At 56.6% G+C, this 19243-nt stretch overlaps 7 protein-coding genes across 7 annotated transcripts; 3 read left to right on the top strand and 4 right to left on the bottom strand.

The window, feature by feature from the left end:
- Window positions 1–852: 852 nt before the first annotated feature.
- Window positions 853–1293, top strand: B0I36DRAFT_243937 (histone-fold-containing protein; the record flags this gene model as incomplete). Its single annotated transcript, XM_046150016.1, has 3 exons — window positions 853–942; window positions 1071–1133; window positions 1225–1293. Coding segments are annotated over 3 exons (222 nt in total), but the record flags the coding sequence as incomplete, so codon positions are not given.
- Window positions 1294–2843: 1550 nt separating this feature from the next.
- B0I36DRAFT_374118 (uncharacterized protein) lies at window positions 2844–4557 on the bottom strand (the record flags this gene model as incomplete). The annotated part of the gene is made up of 3 exons (XM_046160246.1): window positions 2844–3204; window positions 3361–4006; window positions 4431–4557. The coding sequence occupies 3 exons, from the start codon at window positions 4555–4557 to the stop codon at window positions 2844–2846; spliced, it is 1134 nt and encodes a 377-aa protein (XP_046012764.1).
- A 128-nt stretch (window positions 4558–4685) lies between these two features.
- B0I36DRAFT_118304 (uncharacterized protein) lies at window positions 4686–5831 on the bottom strand. Its single transcript, XM_046148000.1, has one exon. It carries the CDS (start codon window positions 5721–5723, stop codon window positions 4815–4817), a length of 909 nt encoding a protein of 302 aa, XP_046012763.1. The 5' UTR covers window positions 5724–5831; the 3' UTR covers window positions 4686–4814.
- A 3411-nt stretch (window positions 5832–9242) lies between these two features.
- On the top strand, window positions 9243–12972 carry B0I36DRAFT_118293 (uncharacterized protein). Its single transcript, XM_046147998.1, has 4 exons — window positions 9243–9725; window positions 9793–11579; window positions 11638–11912; window positions 11974–12972. The coding sequence occupies exons 1-4, from the start codon at window positions 9538–9540 to the stop codon at window positions 12910–12912; spliced, it is 3189 nt and encodes a 1062-aa protein (XP_046012762.1). The 5' UTR covers window positions 9243–9537; the 3' UTR covers window positions 12913–12972.
- An 813-nt stretch (window positions 12973–13785) lies between these two features.
- Window positions 13786–15479, bottom strand: B0I36DRAFT_349210 (uncharacterized protein; the record flags this gene model as incomplete). The annotated part of the gene is made up of 2 exons (XM_046156774.1): window positions 13786–14699; window positions 14765–15479. The coding sequence occupies 2 exons, from the start codon at window positions 15477–15479 to the stop codon at window positions 13786–13788; spliced, it is 1629 nt and encodes a 542-aa protein (XP_046012761.1).
- A 119-nt stretch (window positions 15480–15598) lies between these two features.
- On the bottom strand, window positions 15599–16119 carry B0I36DRAFT_118280 (uncharacterized protein). Its single transcript, XM_046147997.1, has one exon. The coding sequence runs from the start codon at window positions 16069–16071 to the stop codon at window positions 15718–15720; it is 354 nt and encodes a 117-aa protein (XP_046012760.1). The 5' UTR covers window positions 16072–16119; the 3' UTR covers window positions 15599–15717.
- A 471-nt stretch (window positions 16120–16590) lies between these two features.
- Window positions 16591–18961, top strand: B0I36DRAFT_323156 (uncharacterized protein). The gene is made up of 2 exons (XM_046153934.1): window positions 16591–18082; window positions 18148–18961. Exons 1-2 carry the CDS (start codon window positions 16931–16933, stop codon window positions 18646–18648), a joined length of 1653 nt encoding a protein of 550 aa, XP_046012759.1. The 5' UTR covers window positions 16591–16930; the 3' UTR covers window positions 18649–18961.
- The last annotated feature ends 282 nt before the right edge of the window (window positions 18962–19243 follow it).

The raw sequence follows: 19243 nt of genomic DNA, 5'->3' as shown, positions 1-19243 counted from the left end.
ACAGCCCCCGCCTCCACCAGACACCAACCAACAACAACCCAAGTATAACCTGCACGTCGTTCACATCAACAACGCTTTGCAATTGTCTGCGCAACCAGATCAACAAGATCTCTATACCGCCACGGGCAATATTGTTTCCCCCGCCCCTCTGTCTCCGTCTTCACTTGCAACCGGGAAATTGAATAGCTCGGTCTTGGTGGTCACACGATGCCGGGCAAGGGTGTCGCGACGTCCGTGGGCAGCAGCAGCCGTTTTGGCTATGGCGGCAAGGGGAAAGGAGCGAGAGGACTCGGAGGAAAGGAGGTGAGTTGTTTTGTGTCTGGTCACCATGTTGTTCCAATATTCTTGGGAGGACCTGAATAATAAGCTCACGTTGCTATCACGACTTGCTTTCTTGGCCGCGAGGTGGCTTCTATCACCTTTGTTTGGATGAAGTCGATGTGAGGGTCGCGTGTCAACATGAACTAGCTTGCTGACGCAAAACCATAGGGCGCCAAACGGCATCGGTGAGTACGAGGCAGAGAGACAGATCTAGCAGGGAATGGGCTCTAACCGAGGGTCTACCCCCGCGCAGCAAGGTCCTCCGGGACAGCATTCGGGGCATCAGTAAGTCGCTTGTCCGACGTTACATCATGCCGCGGGCTTATCGCGGTAGTTGCGGCGCTTTACAAGTTGTGGAATGAGAACGCTGACGCCCGATCCCTCTTGATAGCGAAGCCTGACATCCGGTGAGTCGTTTGCCGCATCAGCATATTTGAATGCGCACGACCTTAGAGTGGAACCGCCGCCCATCGACGGGGACCTCGCAGACCACATTGAAACCATACTAATTGCGGCAATTCCTCTTATCAAAGACGGCTCGCGCGGCGCGGTGGTGTCAAGAGAATTTCCGGAATGATTTACGACGAAACTCGTGTGGCTCTCAAGGACTACCTCAGGACGGTACGGCTCCAACCTCATGCCTTTTACACTGACTCTCGCATGCCCACTATCTGTGACGCTTTTCATCGTCTTCAGGCAACACTGCCTCTGTTGGGAGGTTCCTGAGCTGACAGTGGCAAATCACATAGGTTCTTCAGGACTGCATTGTGTGCATAGAGCACCGATCGGCCAAGACGGTCACGATTGGCGATGTTAGTCTCTCTGTAACCAGCAACATCCTCGTCCTTTTGAGTCCCTCTTGCCTCTCCCGTTCTCTCGCCATTAACACGCTTTGTCAAATAGGTTTTGTTTGCACTCAAGCGCCAAGGCCGTCCTATATACGGCTTCGACAATGAGACAGGCCGCCACTGAAGCTCAGAAAGTCAAGGAAGATCCTAAGCACGATTTCATATCGCGCCCCTGTTTTGAAGAAACCGTGGAGCGTCGTCGATCTCTGAACTCGCAAGCTGTCTTGTAAGGAAAGAAAGACGACAACCCTTGTTGTGAGCCGATGCGATAGTATTCACGGCTATCCATAACTTTTCGACTTACCAAGGTCACCCACCCATCCATGAATGGTGCGCCTAGCTATCAGACAGGCATGCCTGTCTCTGAACTAGGGTCTTCTGTCCATATCAGCACAACAAGTCGGGCCAGATCAGCAGTGTTCGATAAATAATCACCACTTGATACCCCCATGATGAACGGAAACTACCTACTCGCAATCGAGGCAAGAAGGCACACAAATTACGGGCAGTTCTCGCCAGCCATCGAGGAAAGAAAGCTTTAGCGACTTCTCCACATCAGAACTGCTCACTCCACGGCGACGACGGTTGCCTTGCGACACCATCTCACACTTAGCGCTGTTTTGACAACTCTCTATCTAAATGGTCATACTTTGGAAGGGTGTGAAAAACTGGGAATAGTGCATCGCAGCAGGACGATTCAACCCAGCTATGCACAGCCGTTCACTCGGTCCGCCTGTCTTCTTCTCTGAAATTACGTTTCCCGTTCAGACCTTCTCTTTTTTTTGTCGTTTTTTACCGAGCCATTGCGCATTTGTTTTCGCCTTCATCGTCTCCTAATGTGGGTAACTTCTATGGTCTCAAGATTCCAGGGTAGTTACGCATGAGAGAGCAATCCGGCATGATATTGAGCAAGCGAGTGCGCTTGTGAGAGCACAGACGAATGTCAAGACAAATAAATAGATTTCAAAAAAACGGCATGACGGTATGCAGGCGAGGTCGTGAAGAAAGTACTGTGCTCTTTCGGGCAATTCACTTCGACACTGTGTTCATCACATCATTTCTTGTAGCACATGCATGGATCGCTACCGAGAGAATGTCAGTGACACAGCCGTAGCCTGCAGCCACTGGGGTTTTGCATGGCTCCGATAGCACAAGATGGACTCTAATAGTATATAAGTTGGTGGATATTATTTGAACGTGCCTGAAAAGACTGAGATTGAACTGGACTGGCTAGGACCGGGTATCATGTTTGAAGCGACAGGGTATATCAAAGAGAAAAGGAGTCCGAGAAAGAATAAACAGCAGAGAACGCCGCGACCGAGACGACAAACCCCAAACCCTCTTCCCCTTCTTTCCTGTTTCCCACGACTGACTTCTACGCCATTTGTGGAAGTCCATTAAAAGTAAAATAATGATAAACAAACAATTCGGTATGTTGGCAATTTAGTCCAGGGGGGCCCCCAAATCCAATCAAGAAGTGAAGTGAAGTGAAGTGGTAGACTTCCTTGTCGAAAGTAAGAGTTTGTTGTGTTTGTGTTGCACGTCTCGTTGCTGCGTGTGTGCGTGTCGCGGACACGCAGACAAGCATACGCACAGACAGACAGGTGGAGTTTGTTCATGACCCAAGCTTCAAGCTTCTGAGGCGGAGGCGGAGGGCAAAAACCATTCGTGCATTCACAACTTCCTGCGGCGCTTGTTCTCCTCCCAGCCCTTGAGCACCTCGTCGAGGGCCCGCGTGGCCTTCTGCTCGGTCCGGCGGACGTGTCCGCAGAAGATCTCGGGCAGGTCCATTGTCGCGCTGTTGGCGTGCTGGCTGGCGAAGCCCACGGCGGCGTCCTTTCCGCAGCGCTCGCGGGTAACGCGGACGGCCTCGTGAAGCAGATCCGACCCGACGCCTTGGTTGCGGTACTTGGTCTTGATCGTCCACGCGCGGATCACGCCCTTGCCCGTGTAGAAACCGCTGCCATTGCCTCCGACCCTGCGGAGCTGTGTCGAGTTGTTGCGGGCGCGGTGGTGGCGTTTTGTAAAGCCGGTGCTGTTGCTGCTGTTACTGCTAATGCTGCTGTAACTGCTCGTCGTCGTGTGCGAGTTGGCACCGGTGCTCATGCCGCCAAGGCTGCTGCTGATGCTGCTGTTTGACGCGGAGCGGCTGTGGCTGCTGAATGAGCCCGAGGGCGAGGGTGATGCGGACGCAAAGGTTGGAACTTCGAGGCGTAACACCAGAGCGCCGATGAGCTCCGACCGAAACCGCACGCCAATCATCGTGTCTTCCTCGCCGTAGTTGCTGTTCTCGTCGCCACTGCCGCTGCTGCCATCTGCGGCTCCGGATGAGACGAGGAGCCACGACCATCGCAAGCCAGCGGCGAGCCGCGCATAGTGCGAGGTCAGGAAGCGGATGCCGAGAAGATAGGCTGTGACGACGCTCGAGTGCAGCACGAGACTGGTGGCGAGGTCGCAGTGGCGCGAAAACTGCTGCGTCGCTGCGAGGCATGCAGTGAGACTGGCTAGAAGGCAAGGGTGCAGGGCCAGGTAGCGGTAGGCAGACTGGCGCTGCTGCGCGATGGAATCTGCCACGAGGTCGAGGGCATCGGCCTTGTCGTCGTGGGCATCGAGGATGCCGATGGAGAGGGGCGGGAGGTCGTCCGGGACAACGGGCAGGTCGCTCATGGCGGCCCTCCGCCTGCCAGCGGCAGCGGCACCGGTGACCCCGCGGTTGACCTTTGCGAACGGCACCGGCGACGGCGGTGTCCAGCCATGGGACGCGGTCGGCTCCAGATACGGGGATGACGCGGCCGAGGGGACAGCTACGAGGTTGGCGCGGAGAAATGTAAAGAACGCTGCATTGGTGGTTCGTGTGTTAGTCCAACAGTGTTGCGTGGTGCTGCCAGGATATGCTTCGACTAAGAGCACCCGTGGCTGCCGACACACAGGCACTAGCCTGCACAGCACAGACGGGAAGAGTGGGAGCACTGGGTATGTGTGCGGGTTGTATGCCGCGGGCCAGCCATCGGAGATCCAAGTGGGACGAGAAGCGATCCGAATCGTCACGACTCAGCCGTGTCTTGCTGAGACAGGGCGTCTCGTCATACCTTCCGATCGTGACGAGGAAGGTCGAGCCGGGATGCCGTCGTGTGCGTGTGTATGTTGCGTGTTCAAGGAAACGGGATGGCACGGCACCATGCGATTGTGCACCAGTGGTCCAGTTCCAGTCTGATACCATGGAACGCGGGGCAACGAAGGAAAAGTCGCAATGTCACTTACCAGTGCTTGTCCTCAAGCCGGGAACAATGTTGAGCTTATCAATAAAAGCGTCGTGCCCATAGGCGCTCAGGTCGAGCTCGCGCGGGACGAGCTCCGTGGGGGCCATAATACGCGTGGTGGTAGCCATCGTGTATCACAGCCAAGAAGATGCGTGGAAGCTGCTTGAGATTTGAGTAGAGGAGACACAGGGTGGAAAAGGCCTCGCAGACGACGGTTATGCCGAGATTTTCTCGCACCCTGCTGCCTGTTGTTGAGATTATTTACTTTCTTCTCTTCGTTTTCTTCCCCTTCTTGTCTCGGCTCGGCTGTCCTTGGCAACGGGAGGTCGTATCGTTGCACTGAGAAAGCTTTGACGGTGGTGAGCAGGGTCCCCCGGCGAACTCGTCAGTCCAGGGTGCCCAGCTGAAAGCGGTGATGATGAGCCACAGTAAATAATATCGGGGCTGGCGGGTCAAGATGATCCCCTGTGAAGTTGGAAGAGTTGGAAGAGGACCGCAGGTTGAAAATGAAGGCAAAAAAGCACCCGACAAGTGACGAGGCGCGTCGAGTATCCTTATCTTGCGTCGAGCTTCTTGTTGAGACCAGCTCGGGTTGTGGGTGGTGGGGGGCCCGGAGCTGTATTAGTGTAGAGGAAGGACAGCCAGTGGTTGTCCCGGTGGTGTGCTGCTGCAGCTCGCCAGTCAAAAGCCTTCGTAAGTGCGTGGGCCCGCGTTCTAAAGATGAAACATCGAAACAGACCAGAAGGGCAAGAGTCTGCTTGGAGGGTCCGAAGAGAACAGAACGGAAAGGGAGGACGATCAACAAGGAGAGGAGAGGGTCGGGTATGCGCTGAGGGGTGGGATGTGCGTCTGGCAAGACTCTGCACGATGCTGGGACACGATCGACATATGACGCCCAAGTAAGAGTATTGCAGGAGCAGAACAGGCGAGGTTTCTTGTCTACGTCGACGACGGCAAGGCAAGTGGCAGCAGAATGTGAGCCACGGGCGAGCGGGCGTGCGACGGCGAAAGGGGTAACCAGATTATAAGTATCTGGGCCATCAACACCTGGGGATCTGTATGGCAAGGCCGCAATCTGAGACGCTGGCGATAAGTCGACGCACCCTCGCGCTCGACGACGCACTCCATGCAGGCGCCCAGACGCCAGAAGGGGGCAGGCCCCCTGGCCTCCCCGCCAAGGCGAGCACGCCAAAGGAGCCAAGACTTTGGTCTTGAGCACTTGTCCAAGATGCTGGACGGTGTGGATATCGTCGTGGGCCAACAAGCGAATGGGAGGCGGCTCAAATCTGCTCATGGCCGGGCCGTGGCTTGGGTCGCGTGAGGCTCGCCGGCAGCGCTGGACGAGACGCTCCCTTGTTGCGAAATGTGTGGCTCGACTAGTGGCATCACGATGGCTCGCGGGTGGCTCGTGGATTGGCCTGCTGGTTGTTGGTTGTTGGCAGCGAGCCCACCCCGTGGCACTATTGCGAGCTAGCACCCCTCGTGGGGTGAGTCTGGGCCTCGATGGCGTTGCGCGTTCTTCCGAGATGGCCTGCGGTTCTCCCTGTGTTCCTTGAGCTTTTTTTTTTCTCTGATTGCAGCAGAACCTGCGCTGGTCTGATCAGTAAGGCGGGCGTTGCAGTCGGGTGCTTGGCACCACGGCCGCCGCGGGACGGTCGAGAGCTAATTGACCTACACTGTAGGTCAACGAGGACGTCGGGGTGGTCGTCCCATCCCCGCCAGGCGTGGGTTTCAGGGTCCCTGTCTGGTCTTGGGGCTCCGCTCCCCACCAACAGCAACAGCAACAGCGACCCAGCATGGCGGGCGGGGTGCGTGCCTTCCAAGGTTGTCTCGGCCGGCCACAATGACATTGTCCGCCCAGGCAGAGCACTGCTTGCCACTGTTTGGCGCTCTCACGGACCGACCACGTCTCCCCTCCGACTCTTGACAATGGCTCGCGTCCCTGTGAAGACGTAGACCAGCTGTGCTCGGCCTATTGCTGTCCTCGCCGCCGCGCCGCCTCCGCGCGTTGGCTGACGGAAGCATGCACGTTCTGAAACACGGAGCCCGCTGAGGAGAAGGCGATCCGCGACGCCTGGCCGCCCGTTCCCCAGCCTGCACCCCAACGCCTCCAGATGCGCGTATCATGGCAGGCAGGCTCTGTTTGAAACATCCATGCCACGGTAAAAGCTTACGTCTGTCTGTCCTGTCTTATCTGGTCCGTGCCAGTCCGTGCCAGTCCAGACCTCACACGTCCAAGCCTTCGTGGCTCGGTCCCTTCCGTGCCTTATTCAAGAAACGACCCTCCGCACTCCAGCTGGATAAATGCCAAATAAGAGAAGGGCCTCCTCCTCATATGCTGCTCGCACTTGCAGATATCTCGGCTTGCCCTTATCGTCCACCTGCAAGCATGCCAACCTGCCAACGCCTCCCATAGACCGTGCCCGCTTATCGCGCTTATCACCCTGCGCACACCAAGGAGCAACGCGCGCTCTGGTTGCTGGATGTGGGGGTGCACACCATTACCGCATCACGGCGGGCCTCCCAGCTCGTGCTTGGTCCCGATAATTGCAATGCTGCTCGATCCAGCCACCATCCCACTGCAGTCACCCAGTAACATGCGCCCCTTATCTACCTGCACGAATCCTACTGCTTGGCTTCCATCATTGCCTCCTCTTGGGCATTATGGTGCGTCTCAATCGACGCCATCTCTGCCTTAAGTATGTGCTTCGACCCCGCCTTCTGTGTCCCCATACATACCCCAGTCCCATGTCCTCCGAGACACCCGTGGACACACTTGAGCAGAATCTCTCGACCAGATAGATGCACTCAAGAGAACAGAGGTCATATCATTCTCGTCCCGAAGTAATCTTGTACACCTGTATTCCACCACTACAGTGATTAGGTGTACTCTTGTCCTCGCTAGCCCGACCAGTGTTTTGATAGTCATTCCGCTCATGAACATGGATCAGCACTGGGATCATTGACGAGCTTATTGACACCAAGCAACAGATTTCGGATGCCCCCTCTTGCGACCCTCATTGCCTCTGGACCACAAGGGATCAGACTGGCATCAACCAACCGTGGTGGTTTCGTGGTGCCATCGCCAGGATGCAAGCTGGGCGCTCAGCATGTGTGAGGCGTGGATGGTCACCAAACCCCGGGCGTCTTGTCAATCAACGTGGGAAGGGTGAGATGAGTCGTTGTTGCTTTGCCCAGAGTCGTGCTTTGCCGGCCGCTGAGTCAACAAGTTGCAAGATGCAGCTCCTTTGATGCGAACCATTTGGGCGCACCAGCAAACAATCGTCGAGGCAGGCAGACAAGTATCGGCCGCCAGTTCTTGTTCTGCTCATGTGTGGGTAATCTTACATAAACCTGCATACTCTCATGCAGGCCACGAGGATGGACAGTCCTACGGCCTCTGGCGCTTCCCATTGGCAGGCCGCTCTGGTCAAGAGACCTTCTCAATAGCCAATCACCACCACCAGCTGCGATGGCTTTGGGCTCGCTTTGATGCTAGCAAAGGCCTTGCTGTTGCATCCTGGCACTCATGACTTTGAGTGTTATGCTCTAGCCAGAAACTCACCAAGCGAGCCAAGGCCCTCGAGCAGCTTCGATGTCCCAGTAGAGAGAAAGACTTTGGGAAGTAAAGAGGAGCAAAGGGACCATGTTTGAAAGGGGGCCCGTACGCCAGGTGCCCTGACTTTGACATTGCTGGCCCAATTTGCCCACGCGCGTACATCGAAGCAGGGAGCGTGAATCCCTCCCAATCAGGAAGTAAGCACCCACTTATTGTTCCGCGTCTCATCAGCCCTATGAGCGATCGATGCCTCTTTGACGGGCCTGCCGTCGACCTTGAAGATTTTGACAGCCATGGATTGGACAGAGTTTCTTTGTCACCAGCCCGGCCTGTGTGAGGCAGGCAATCCTTCACGAACCAGTTCCAAGGCTTGCACTCGCGATCCTGCGCTGGCTGTTAGGGTTTTGTCGCTCATGGCAGGAGCGCCCCTTGAATGATAAATGTCTGGCTTCGCCCCCCACCAAAAGACACAACCAAGATGCTTTCCCCGTGAGATGGCTGCTCCAACCGGCGAGAACAGGCACGGACAGCCCGGCAAATTGGGATTGCTGCCGGGCTTATTCTGGCAGCCGGCGCAAAATCCACAGAGATGGAAGGCTCCTCCCTCTCCAGCAAGGCCTCTTGTGTCGCGCGTGCAACGCACTGCGACGCCTCCACGATGCCATCGCCCATCTACAGCACGGACCGGGTGTCTAGTCGCTTGGGCCCGCTTGGCTTCTCGCTTCTCTTGCCATCACGAACCAGCTCGGTACTTGCTCTCCACTGTCACGAGCAGACCGGCATACTCGGCACTGCATCATCCACTTACGTCAGAGTGGCCCGGGCCCTTCTCCAAGTCAGCAGCAGCACGCACCCACCCGGCGCGGGCACGACGCGGAGGATCCGGGGGCTGCGAGACACACAGAGGCTACATTACAGATTACAGACACACGGGCAGCAGCCCCAGCCCTTCGAGTTAACTGACTGACTGACTTACTGACTGACGGTCGGTCCCAGATACGATCGGTTTCCGCATCGCCCTGGGGGCTCGGTCTGACGCCGCCGGGGCTGCTGATTGGCGCAGGCGCCGAGTCCTGCAGTCAGCATTCCCGCCCTACTCAGCTGGGCCCATGGCTGTGCGCTGACGAGGCGTTCCCGCAACCTCAACCGCAGCCCAGTCTGCCTTGTTGCCTGCGTACTTCACCGAGTCGCCCTTTTGGCCCCCAAACACCCTCGCCCTGGCTGACGCTTTTCCCCTGGGCCCTGCCCACGCTCTGCCGACATGGTGCAGCCGGCTCTTGGAGGCAGCCGGCCTCCGAATGGCTCGTTTCCTTCGATGCCCACGGTCTTGCCCGCCTGTCCTAGCCCTGCGAGGCCCAGATGCTCCCTCCCGGCAGCTCCAAAAGTCCTACCGTCGTCATGGCTGGCCAGAGTGACTCTTCCTGCTTGTCCATAGTTATAACCATGCCACGGGTGGCGATCTTGCATGGACCACTAGTCTTCCGTTCCTGTTAGTCGCCGTCGTCCTTGACACCTCCGGCACCCACCAAGCCTCGTCCTCGTAGACGCAATGAACGCCAAAAAGTCCGAAATGTTTGCCCCAGGCAGGCGGGACTCGATCGACTCGGACTTTCACGAACGCGAACCGTCGCTTAGGCCACAGTCGACCAACACCTCCACCGACTCACAGTCGTGGCCTTCAAGTCCCAGCATGTCGCGAAGAGAGATGCCCGGGCGTAGTGAACCACAATCTTGCGTGTAAGAAGATCGCCCAACCCGATGCCGTACCTGTCGCCTTGGCTCTATAGATCTTGACATTCGGCAGGGCCCGGTCACCGGTAACGGAGGACTGTGCGACTCAGCAGTTTTTAGTCTGGGCAGCCATAAAGCGCAACCGATCCGTCAGAATGGCTGCCAACGATCGGCTCAAGTGCCCTCTTGTGCGCTGTGGCGAGCGGTTCGACGAGCACGAGACGATGCTCAGGCATCTCGCAAAATGCCAGCACCTCAAGACTGGCGAATACCTTTGCTACGAGTGCATGCAGGTCGAGCGGTTCAACGACGGCAGCCGCAGGTGTTGCTCAACTCAGCCAAGCAAGAGGAGGAAGATTGTGAAGCTTGCGAAGAACTTCTTCTCGAATATTGGCAACAAAGCCCGGCGCGCCGACGCAAATGTGATGGATCAGGATGACAGCACTACGCCGCCGCCAGCCTACGACGAGATGGTGCATATGAACATCACAGAGTCGGATGTTGATCAACCGAATCCTCAACTAGAGCTCAATGGCAACGAGATACTCGAGTTGGATGCAGAGGTAGTACATCAGTTGGATCCTGTCAACTACGTTGGGGACGTGGGGCATCAATCAAGACAGTCCTTATCAGAAGCGCAAGGTAGAACAGCCTTGTCCCATCATCATGTGCCGGTCGACACAAACACCCAACAACAGTGCAGTTCGTTGTCGACGTACGGGGGACAGCATCGACCTGTGGCGCAGAGCCCTGCCCCTTACTCGCCGTCCGGTTTCCGGCGCCCATCGCTGGCTCTGAACACTGAGGTCGACCAGTACAGAAAACTCGCACATGGCAAGTATCTTACACCCAGCTCGTCAGTTCGATCACAACAGAGCTCGCAACAGAGTGCGCATGGTGTATCACCTATCACTCCATGGAGTGCGAGCTCACGAGCGTCAGGGGTGAGCGCGGATTCGTGGGCGATGGCCTCAGGAATCAACACGCATATGACTTCCCCCACCAGTCCCATAAGCCCTCTCGGCAACGATGCCGGCATGACCAACGTCTTTCACGCAATCAAGCCGCAGTCCTTCAGCTCCTGCCCTGGAAATGCTGCAGCTACTTACTCTGAGAAGGGGCGGTCGAAGCAGCCTGCCGATTACAGTCAGCCTGATCCGATGGCTTCAAACATTTCGGATCACGTTCTCTTTCCGTCAACACAGGAGAGAGAGACCTACTCTTGGCTGTCTTCTGTCAATACCGAACTTTCTTTAGGAACCTCGGTCAATGTTATGTTCTCGAACGACCACACCACATTTTCGGCCGACTACCCGGCTTATGCAGAGACAACGCCAGCTACAGACGCAGGCCGGCTTTTGGTGGACTCTGTATGGGAGGCGCTACGTCAGCACGTCGAGAGCTCCTTCTCGAAAGTGGTTGAGCTGGGCAGCAACCCATTATCCCTGCGGCTACGGCAGGAATCGGCAATATCTATAGCCACGAAAGGGTTTGAGAGTTTGCGCAGCATCTTGAATGGGAGAGACCCTTCAGATCCGCTCGACTATCTATGTTTCGTGCATCTTGTGTATGCATTTTCTCTCGTCCTCCATGAGGACGATCTCGTGCAGAGATCGGAGATGCTCTTCAAGCAGGCCCTGGCCTATAGGGGCTTCTTGAACTCGGACTGGTCCGGCTTTTATTGTGAGTTGGTCACTCGAATATGGGACCCAAACGTACATACGGCACGTCAGGCGGGTGGTATGCTCTCTCCTCACCAGAGACTGAGCGGCAGAGTCACAAGTGGCCAGTTCCGCACGACGCCAGCCACAACCGTGGACAAGGACGCACTCGCGACAGTTTCACAGGATTTCCTGGACGGTAAATTTTATCCCCGCCTCTTTCAAATCCGCAAATAGCAGGTACTGATTTTCAGCAGAATTCGAAAGCCTAGTGCTCAACAGCAAAAGTATGAAGCCTGCCGACATTCTCGCGTCCGCGCTATGGTCTACTCATATGGAAGACCTGCACACGGACCCCAGGTCCAATCAGCCATTTGTGGCTAGCGCAAACTACATCATCAATGTTCTTAGCCAGAGCTTCCGTGATAGTCCTGGCCTGACACAGCGTCTCCGAGTTGTCGCGCAGCGAGTACGCGATCAGGCCGTATCTACAGTGAGAAGGCTGGAGATGGAGTTGATGCAGGCTGGCAAGGTGCGTGCCCTGACGGCTTGGTTGGTTGCGATGGGCTGATGACTGACTTTCCCGTGAATAGGTTGTTCTAGAGAAGTCTGTCTTCTTCGACAAATATGTGCCACAAGTCCGACGGCAGTGTACCAGCCTATATCCAAAACATAGTAACAATCCCAGAGTCAGATATCACACGTTGGCCGCCTCGTTCGCCGAGCAGTTACTACAAAGCGCGGCGAGAGACAATACAATGCCGCAACACACCCAAGCTGCAGGTATACCCAGCATATCAATGAGCTTGACGGAGTCACTGGACGCTTTCTTTCCATTGTCGATGAACGACCCCTTCGAAGTGCCCGAAGGCATTGAGAACTTTCTGCAGCCATCCGCGGCCCAGGGACCTCACCAATATCACCAACCCGATCCTGCTACTCCCATGCCGCTTGGCCTTCCCGGCCAGCACATGAACATGGTCTCATTAAATGCCAACATCGAGACGCCTTTTCCTGCCAGCTTTCCCAACGCCGGGGTGTCGACACCCCGCCTCATGACCGCTAGCCATTCCCCAGCCAATATATCGCCTGCTGAGCCATCCGAGGTGCGCGCACCGGGACGCACGAACGGAACCCCGTTAAAGATGCGACAGGAACAACCAGCATCCAAAAAGGCTCGCATCACCTATGGCACGAGAGATGTTGCCCCCAAGGACGATGCTGCACAGGCATCGACTGCATCGCCAGCGGCAGTTCCGTCGACACCACAGGTCGAGGCAAACAGCTGCTGCGAGATCTGCGGTTATAGACCCAAGGGAGACCCACAGTGGTTCAAGGGCAGCATGGCCAAGCATAAGAAGCTGCAGCACTCGAATGAGCCCCCAACCATCTATCGGTGTCCGTTCCCTGGGTGTACAAGTGCGTACAAGAACCGCCAGGACAACCTCCGTCAGCACCAGATCGAAAAGAACCATTTCGTCGATGAACAGGGGCAGCAGAGGCGCCCCAACAAGCGAAAGAGAGCTTCTTGACAGCGTAGTGTCGTAGGCAATTTGGTTGCGTGGACGACAGTTTTTGGTCTCCGACACTGCCACTGCCGTGCATATGCGCTGGTCGCCTGCGTGGCCGTCATTCTATCTCTCAGAAGCGCTTCAGCTCTTTGTATCCCTCTTCCTTTCTCTCACCGCGCAGGCAGCAGTTTGTCGGGGCTTTCGCCTCCTCATCACTCGTTTTCTCATTCTTTTGCTCATGAAAATACTCGACGTTCCGTCCGAAGCGGACATTTTGGGTTTTCTTTCGACCGGGTAGCCATGAGTACACGATCTGGGAACTTTTTGGGAAATTATTGGACTAGACAATTTGGAGCGCATGGCGAAAGGTTGGCGGGCGTTTGGTCTGTTGTTCTCGTTTTGGTCACTTTGCTTTTTTTTGGTTCAACGGGAAGGGCACTAGAAAGTTTTCTCTGCCGAGCAGAGAACGAAGTATGAAATAACATGCAACCAAGGGAACAAGTTGCATTTGGGTCGATTTTGCTCCACTCAGACAGGAACCCAAGAGAGGTTACATCATGACGATACCATATACCTGGCTTCTCTGACATTACATATTTTGTCACAGTGACAGTGTGGCCTGCCAAATCTACATGTTTATCCATTTCTATTCGTGTGGGGTCTTGTCTCTCGTGATAACGTGGCTTTCATGACCTTCTACCAAGGTAGGTATGTTTTGCTGCTTCTCCAACAACCAAATGCCAATGCAAGAAAGGAACACAACGCCTGATAAATTGCGATCAAAATTGCGAGAAAATCCCCGGACGACTCTCTCTCCGAAATGCTTGCTTCTTTGTCACGTCTGCTGCTGCTGCTGCTGCTGGCTGTCCTGCTCTCTCTCTCTCTCTCTCTTCCTCAAGCATCAGGATCCTCGGACGGCATCCGCGCCTTGGCGGCCTCGAGATCGACAGCTATCTCGTCGACGACGCGGGACAGCAGGTCGCGCGCCCAGCAGATGGTCACCATGATGGCGAGCGCGTTCCACTGGTGCTGGTTGCTCTCGGCCATGTTGAGCGATATGGGGATGTTGCACGGGGCCGCCGGGTCCTGGGCGTCGAGGGTGACAATCATGAGGGTATGCTTGAAGATGACGAAGCCGAACAGCACGGGGGCCTTGGTCTGTGATGACGAGAATGATGTTGGAGGCGGGCATTGTGGCTGTGCTTGGGTGGGTGTCTTTTGCTCCTCCTCCTCCTCCCGCTCCTTTTCCTGCTGCTCCAGCTCTTCTGGTGACGCCTGGACTTCCTCGCGGGGTAGCCCTTTCCTGTGCGACGCTTTTGGTGTTTCTGTGCCGAGTTGTGGGCTCCCGCCGAGCTCCTTGGTAGAGGCGCCGTCTCCCCCCGCCTCGTCCTCCTCTACTTTGATGGTCGTGTCCCCGTCCGCGGCGTCCCAGTCGAAGCTGCTAGCCACCGACTCCTCGCGCTCAAGTTCCGGGATGCCGAGCTTCTGCCGCCACCGTCGCGCCAGAGAGTCCATGCTCTCCTGGATGAAGACGTCGCCGTGCTCCTCTGTGCTGGGAAGGACGGATATCATGATGTTGGGCGGGGTCTGGTCGCGCAGTCTCTTGAGATTGCCGTCAGACTCGGCCCAAACGCACGCACGTTCAATGGCGCGGGATATCTTGCTGGTGATAGCTGCAGATACCTCGGCCAGTCTGGCTTCTCTGGCGCCAGCTGACAAGAGCCTGTCGCTGTTGATTTCCACCTGCAGCTTGCGAAGGTCCCGAATCTGCGCGTGCACATCTATGAGTTTCCGGAATGCGGTCTCGCCTGATGGATTGTGATTAGCGTTTTCAGAGTGGCTATACTGGACCGCCGCACGCAACTGAACCTACCCTGGTATTCGAAGCGGTTCTGCATGGCGTAGATACGGGGCCGCATGCTTTTTGATTTTGTCTGGGTGTAGAAGAGAGTGTCTGGGATGGGAATGCCTCGCAGGTTGTACTTCCACGTTGACGGCAGCAGGGTGAACTCATGGCGGGCTCTGAGCACAATGTTGAGGGCCAGCTGCTCTTCCCGCCAGTCAGTAAACTCTGGCTCTTCTTGCTCGCCGGGGATCCAAGACTCGCTCATGGCCTCGTCTTGGTCCTGCTGGTCTGTAGCGGCCACGCCATCGACAGACTCTATGCTCGCCACTGCTACATCCTCTTGCGGCGATGTGGAGCGGCTTTGAGCGGTCTTTGAATCAGCTGCGGTCGCTGTGCCGCTGCCCTGAGAACCGACTCCACGGTTGAGGCCTGCCGAGCTGGAGAAGAAAGCCCGTTTTGGCGAGGGAAAGGAAGTGAAGAGGCTGAGAAGTCTCGAGGCGATGCTGGACTTCTTCTGGGCGGGCCTGCTCTTCTCGACCCTACCAGATGTCGCGGGGTGCCGCTTGGTGATTCGTGCCGGAGGCGAGCTCTGGGCTGGCCGCTGGGTGTCTGGAGAGCCGAGGAGGGTGTCACCTTCCAGACTGTGTGCCGTGTTGGGATCTGGGCGGTTGTGAGCAGCCCGAGGCGTGGACACGCGGCTGGGACGGCTGTTCCTGGCCATGCTGGCGACGGCCACTGCCATGTGGTGGCGTTATGTGCTGGTGAAGCTCGTGATGCTGACTTTGCCCGGGATGGCGGTACCGCGATCCGATATCAATCAGGGGCTGCCCTTGTCACGCTCGAGTGCTAGTCTAGAAGCTGGTGCTGGACAGAAGTACAGAAAAGGAGACACAATGGCACGAGCAATTGGCAATCGAGAAGAGAAGGTAGTGAGTGAGTAATCGAGTGAGTGAAGTGAAGTGAAGTAAAGTGAGTGAAGTCTATGTGATCTGTGCGTGGGTGGACGAAGTGGTCGGTTGGTTGGGCATGGATTGTCGAGGTTGACCCCTGGCGGTGATGGAGACGCCCCCAATTAATTTCGTGGCCAGGGTCCAGCAGCGACAACAACAACAGCGACCGCGACAACAATGCACAGGCCCGTTGCCAAAGGAAGCAGAAGATGGGTTGGATTGTTTGGGCCTTGAGAGAGAGAAAGTGCAACACGAAGAAGAAGAAAAAGGCCGGCGACAAAGCCATTGCAGAGCTTGACCTGACAATAATAAGAACAGGGCCGGCCACGTCTGCCACACGCGTGTGAGCCCACCCACTCGACTTACACCGCTTGCGGCCCGCATGCACTCTTATGCGCCGGGGCCGGGGATCCTGCCAGCCGCCCGAGGGGCACCCTTGCTCGCCATCTAAGGAAGATTTGCAACACCTGGTTGTGTCTTGTGTTGTGTCGTCTTGTGCGCCTGGAGTGGCCTCTGTTGCAGTGACTGTGTGCAGTCTCTGCAAGACTCCAAGATTGGGCAAGTGGATGAAAGAAAGCCAAGTGGCAAGGCACAAACAAGCACACGACGATAGCGCCAGTCAATGAAGTAACATGTTTCGGCCAGAGCAGGACAAGCAGCTACACCACTGCGAGTCGACGCCCTCGTGGCTTTGTCGTCTTCAACTAATAAACAAAGTTGTACTTTGAGAACGTCTAAAAGTACGTAGCTAAGCCAGGCAACAATGGGAAAGAACAATCCCCAACTCGCCAGACTGCCGGGCCTGCCGCCAAGTGGGGCAGGCACCCTACGTAGTCTGCTCGCTCCAGGGCCACATTGGGGTCAAGGTACAGATACAAACAGCCTGCGCGGCAGGCGCATGTTGTCCCAGGTACCGTGTCCCCAGCCCCTGCGCCTACGTCAGTTCCAGAAATTGTTCTGCTGCATCGCGACAAGCACAGCTGGTTGTGGACAACGTCCCAAAGCCAACACCAACAACAACAACATCCAAAACATCAACAAGCAAACACGTCCAGACAGACACTGGAATCGCGAGGTCGCATCGCAGTGTCTTTGACCACCCCGCCGACTTTGGGAAATCCCTCTGCCGCCTGGACTCCTTCTTGCAAAGCTTGCCTGGCTCTCACGATTGTCTCATCTCGCAGGCCGTCACCGGCGCTTTGTCCTGAAGAGTCAGCTTCGATCTGGCACGTTGGACCTCGCCATGGCTGCCGACTCGAGCAAACTCAAGGTGGCCGACCTCAGGTCAGAGCTGAAGCGCCTCGGCCTGCCCCAGACCGGTCTCAAGGCGGAGCTGGTGGCCCGCCTGGACGACGCCCTCAACAGCGGCGCTGCTACTGGCGCAACTTCCACCACACCTGCTGCTCAAGACGACGAGCAGCAGCCAGATGCCAATGGTGGCCAAGAAGACGCCGTCATCCCATCACAAAGCGACACCCTCGATGTCGCCACGCCCGAGGATGTCGGGCCTGCGCAGCCCTCCGGGGAAGCCTTGCCAGCACTACCACAGCAAGCTCCCGAGCAGTCCCCCATTCCTCCGACCTCGGTGGGCACTTCTGTCACGCCCGCTCCCACAGAGATCCGGCAGGACTATCAGACACGCCATCAAAGGTCAGCTAGCCCGCCGCCCAAGGCAGCTTCTGTAGCACGCGCAAACGAGGAGCAAGCCAACGACCCAGAGAGGGAGGCTCAACCTGGCGCTGAGGCCGATGACGATGCCATCATGCATGATACAGATGCACCAGCAAAGGGTGGCAGTGGCGATAATGAATCCATGCATGATGCGTCTCCACCAGCAACGCATCCCAACGAGGCAGACTACACTGATGAAATGGACAGAGATATCGCGCCCTCCATACACCCAGCAACAAATGCACTGTACATCAAGAACTTTATGCGCCCCCTACGACCTCAAGAAGTCCAGGATCATCTGCTTGAGCTGGCCACCCCCTCTGGTGCGGCGCTAGAGGACAGCTTGATAGTAAACTTTTTCCTGGACACAATAAAGACTCACGCTTTCGTCGTCTTCAGAAACACCGCTGCCGCGTCACGAGCGAGAGCCGCGCTTCACGACCGTGTCTGGCCTGACGAGACAAACCGCAAGCCGCTGTGGGTGGACTATTTCCCACCCGATCGATTCCAGGACTGGGTGTCCCAGGAGGAAGGCAATGGCGGAGGCCGGGTGTCTAGTAGCCGCTGGGAAGTCGGCTACACGACGAGTCCTGATGGCACGGTCGAGGCCGAATTGATAGACGGTGCAGAACGGCAGCAACACCCCAACCGGCAGAGGTCGATGTCTCCACGAGGAGATGCTCGCAGACCGTCGATCCCGACGGGGCCAGCAGCAGATGTCTATGTTCACGGCGCGCCTACTGGGCCGCGAAACCCAACTGACCCCGAGACAGGTTCCGCATGAACCAGCCATCTTTCGATCGCCGTGGTCCTCCTGGCTTCCAACGGGCCCCCGAGAACGACATGACCGAGACTCGCACGTATCCGCCCGTGGTCTTCAAGCCTGTCTCCAGGGATCTGGCCCACCGCCGCCTCGATGCCATTGCGCAGGCCAAGTCCAAGTACTATGATGACGGCCACCTGTCGGGCGCCGCGAAGGAGTACCGGCGGTACTACTTTGAAGACGGAGACGCGCTGGTCGACCGCGGGCCGGAAATCTTCCTAGGAATCCGGCCCCCGCACCGCGAGCGCGAGCGCAGGCGGGAGATGGGCAGGGGCTTTGGCCCTCCTGGCGGCGGCGGAGGGGGTGGCCGTGGCTTTGGACGGCGCGCAGGAGGAGGTGGCGGAGGCGGCGGCGGGCGTCGAAGAAGGAACGGCGGTGGAGGAGGAGGACGTGGCGGACGACCGGGAGATGTCCCGATGTATCATGGCGTTCCCCGTGGCGGCGATCGGTTCAGGCCATCCCGCTAAGCGTCGATGGCGATGAGGGTGGGATGTCTGATGACAAGAATGAGCAAAGGACGGAGGCTCGGCACCAGCCCCGTGCTGTGAGTCCCTAAGACCGCGCGATATAAAGACGTTCTTACACAATCGAGAAGGTCCATGGACCAGGACCAGGACCAGGACAGGGAACAATCTGGTCTTTTTTTCAAAGCAGGGAAATATATGTACAACATGACCACACATGACGAAAGCTTATGAAAACAATAGAAGAAAAAGAGACTCACACATAAAAAGAGGAAGAGCGATGAATAAAAAGCCTCGGCGCCAATTCCCTTGGATCGAAAAACCCGTGACGCAAATTCAGGTGTTGTTGTACGAGCAGTATCGGTGTATCATCACAAAATGTGTAACACCACCATGCACTTTCCCAAGTGGGGGGATGTAGAGAGAGACCTTGTCCCACGTCAACGGTCCATTATCCTTCCAGGACATGGCGGTGCCTCACGTTGTGTCACAGTCACACTTTGGAATCGTATAGACCTTTTAAGATGGGTGGTGGTACGTATGTACTTCATTATCAACGAAACTGCCCTGTTCTCCCATGTCACGAGTTGTGTGCAAT

Source organism: Microdochium trichocladiopsis (genome assembly GCF_020744255.1).
Source record: "Microdochium trichocladiopsis strain MPI-CAGE-CH-0230 chromosome Unknown B0I36scaffold_5, whole genome shotgun sequence".
Classification (NCBI taxonomy): Eukaryota; Fungi; Ascomycota; class Sordariomycetes; order Xylariales; family Microdochiaceae; genus Microdochium; species Microdochium trichocladiopsis.
Note: the sequence above shows the minus strand (reverse complement) of the source record. Positions and strands in the feature narration are given on the sequence as shown.

Bases quoted from the DNA above. Each gene is read 5' to 3' on its own strand.
- B0I36DRAFT_118304 (XM_046148000.1), bottom strand. From the start codon at position 5,723: ATGAGCAGATTTGAGCCGCCTCCCATTCGCTTGTTGGCCCACGACGAT.
- B0I36DRAFT_118293 (XM_046147998.1), top strand. From the start codon at position 9,538: ATGAACGCCAAAAAGTCCGAAATGTTTGCCCCAGGCAGGCGGGACTCG. The intron at 9,726-9,792 runs GTAAGAAGATCG...GACATTCGGCAG, and splicing joins AGTGAACCACAATCTTGCGT to GGCCCGGTCACCGGTAACGG. The intron at 11,913-11,973 runs GTGCGTGCCCTG...TCCCGTGAATAG, and splicing joins AGTTGATGCAGGCTGGCAAG to GTTGTTCTAGAGAAGTCTGT.
- B0I36DRAFT_118280 (XM_046147997.1), bottom strand. From the start codon at position 16,071: ATGCGGGCCGCAAGCGGTGTAAGTCGAGTGGGTGGGCTCACACGCGTG.
- B0I36DRAFT_323156 (XM_046153934.1), top strand. From the start codon at position 16,931: ATGGCTGCCGACTCGAGCAAACTCAAGGTGGCCGACCTCAGGTCAGAG. The intron at 18,083-18,147 runs GTTCACGGCGCG...CGCATGAACCAG, and splicing joins GGCCAGCAGCAGATGTCTAT to CCATCTTTCGATCGCCGTGG.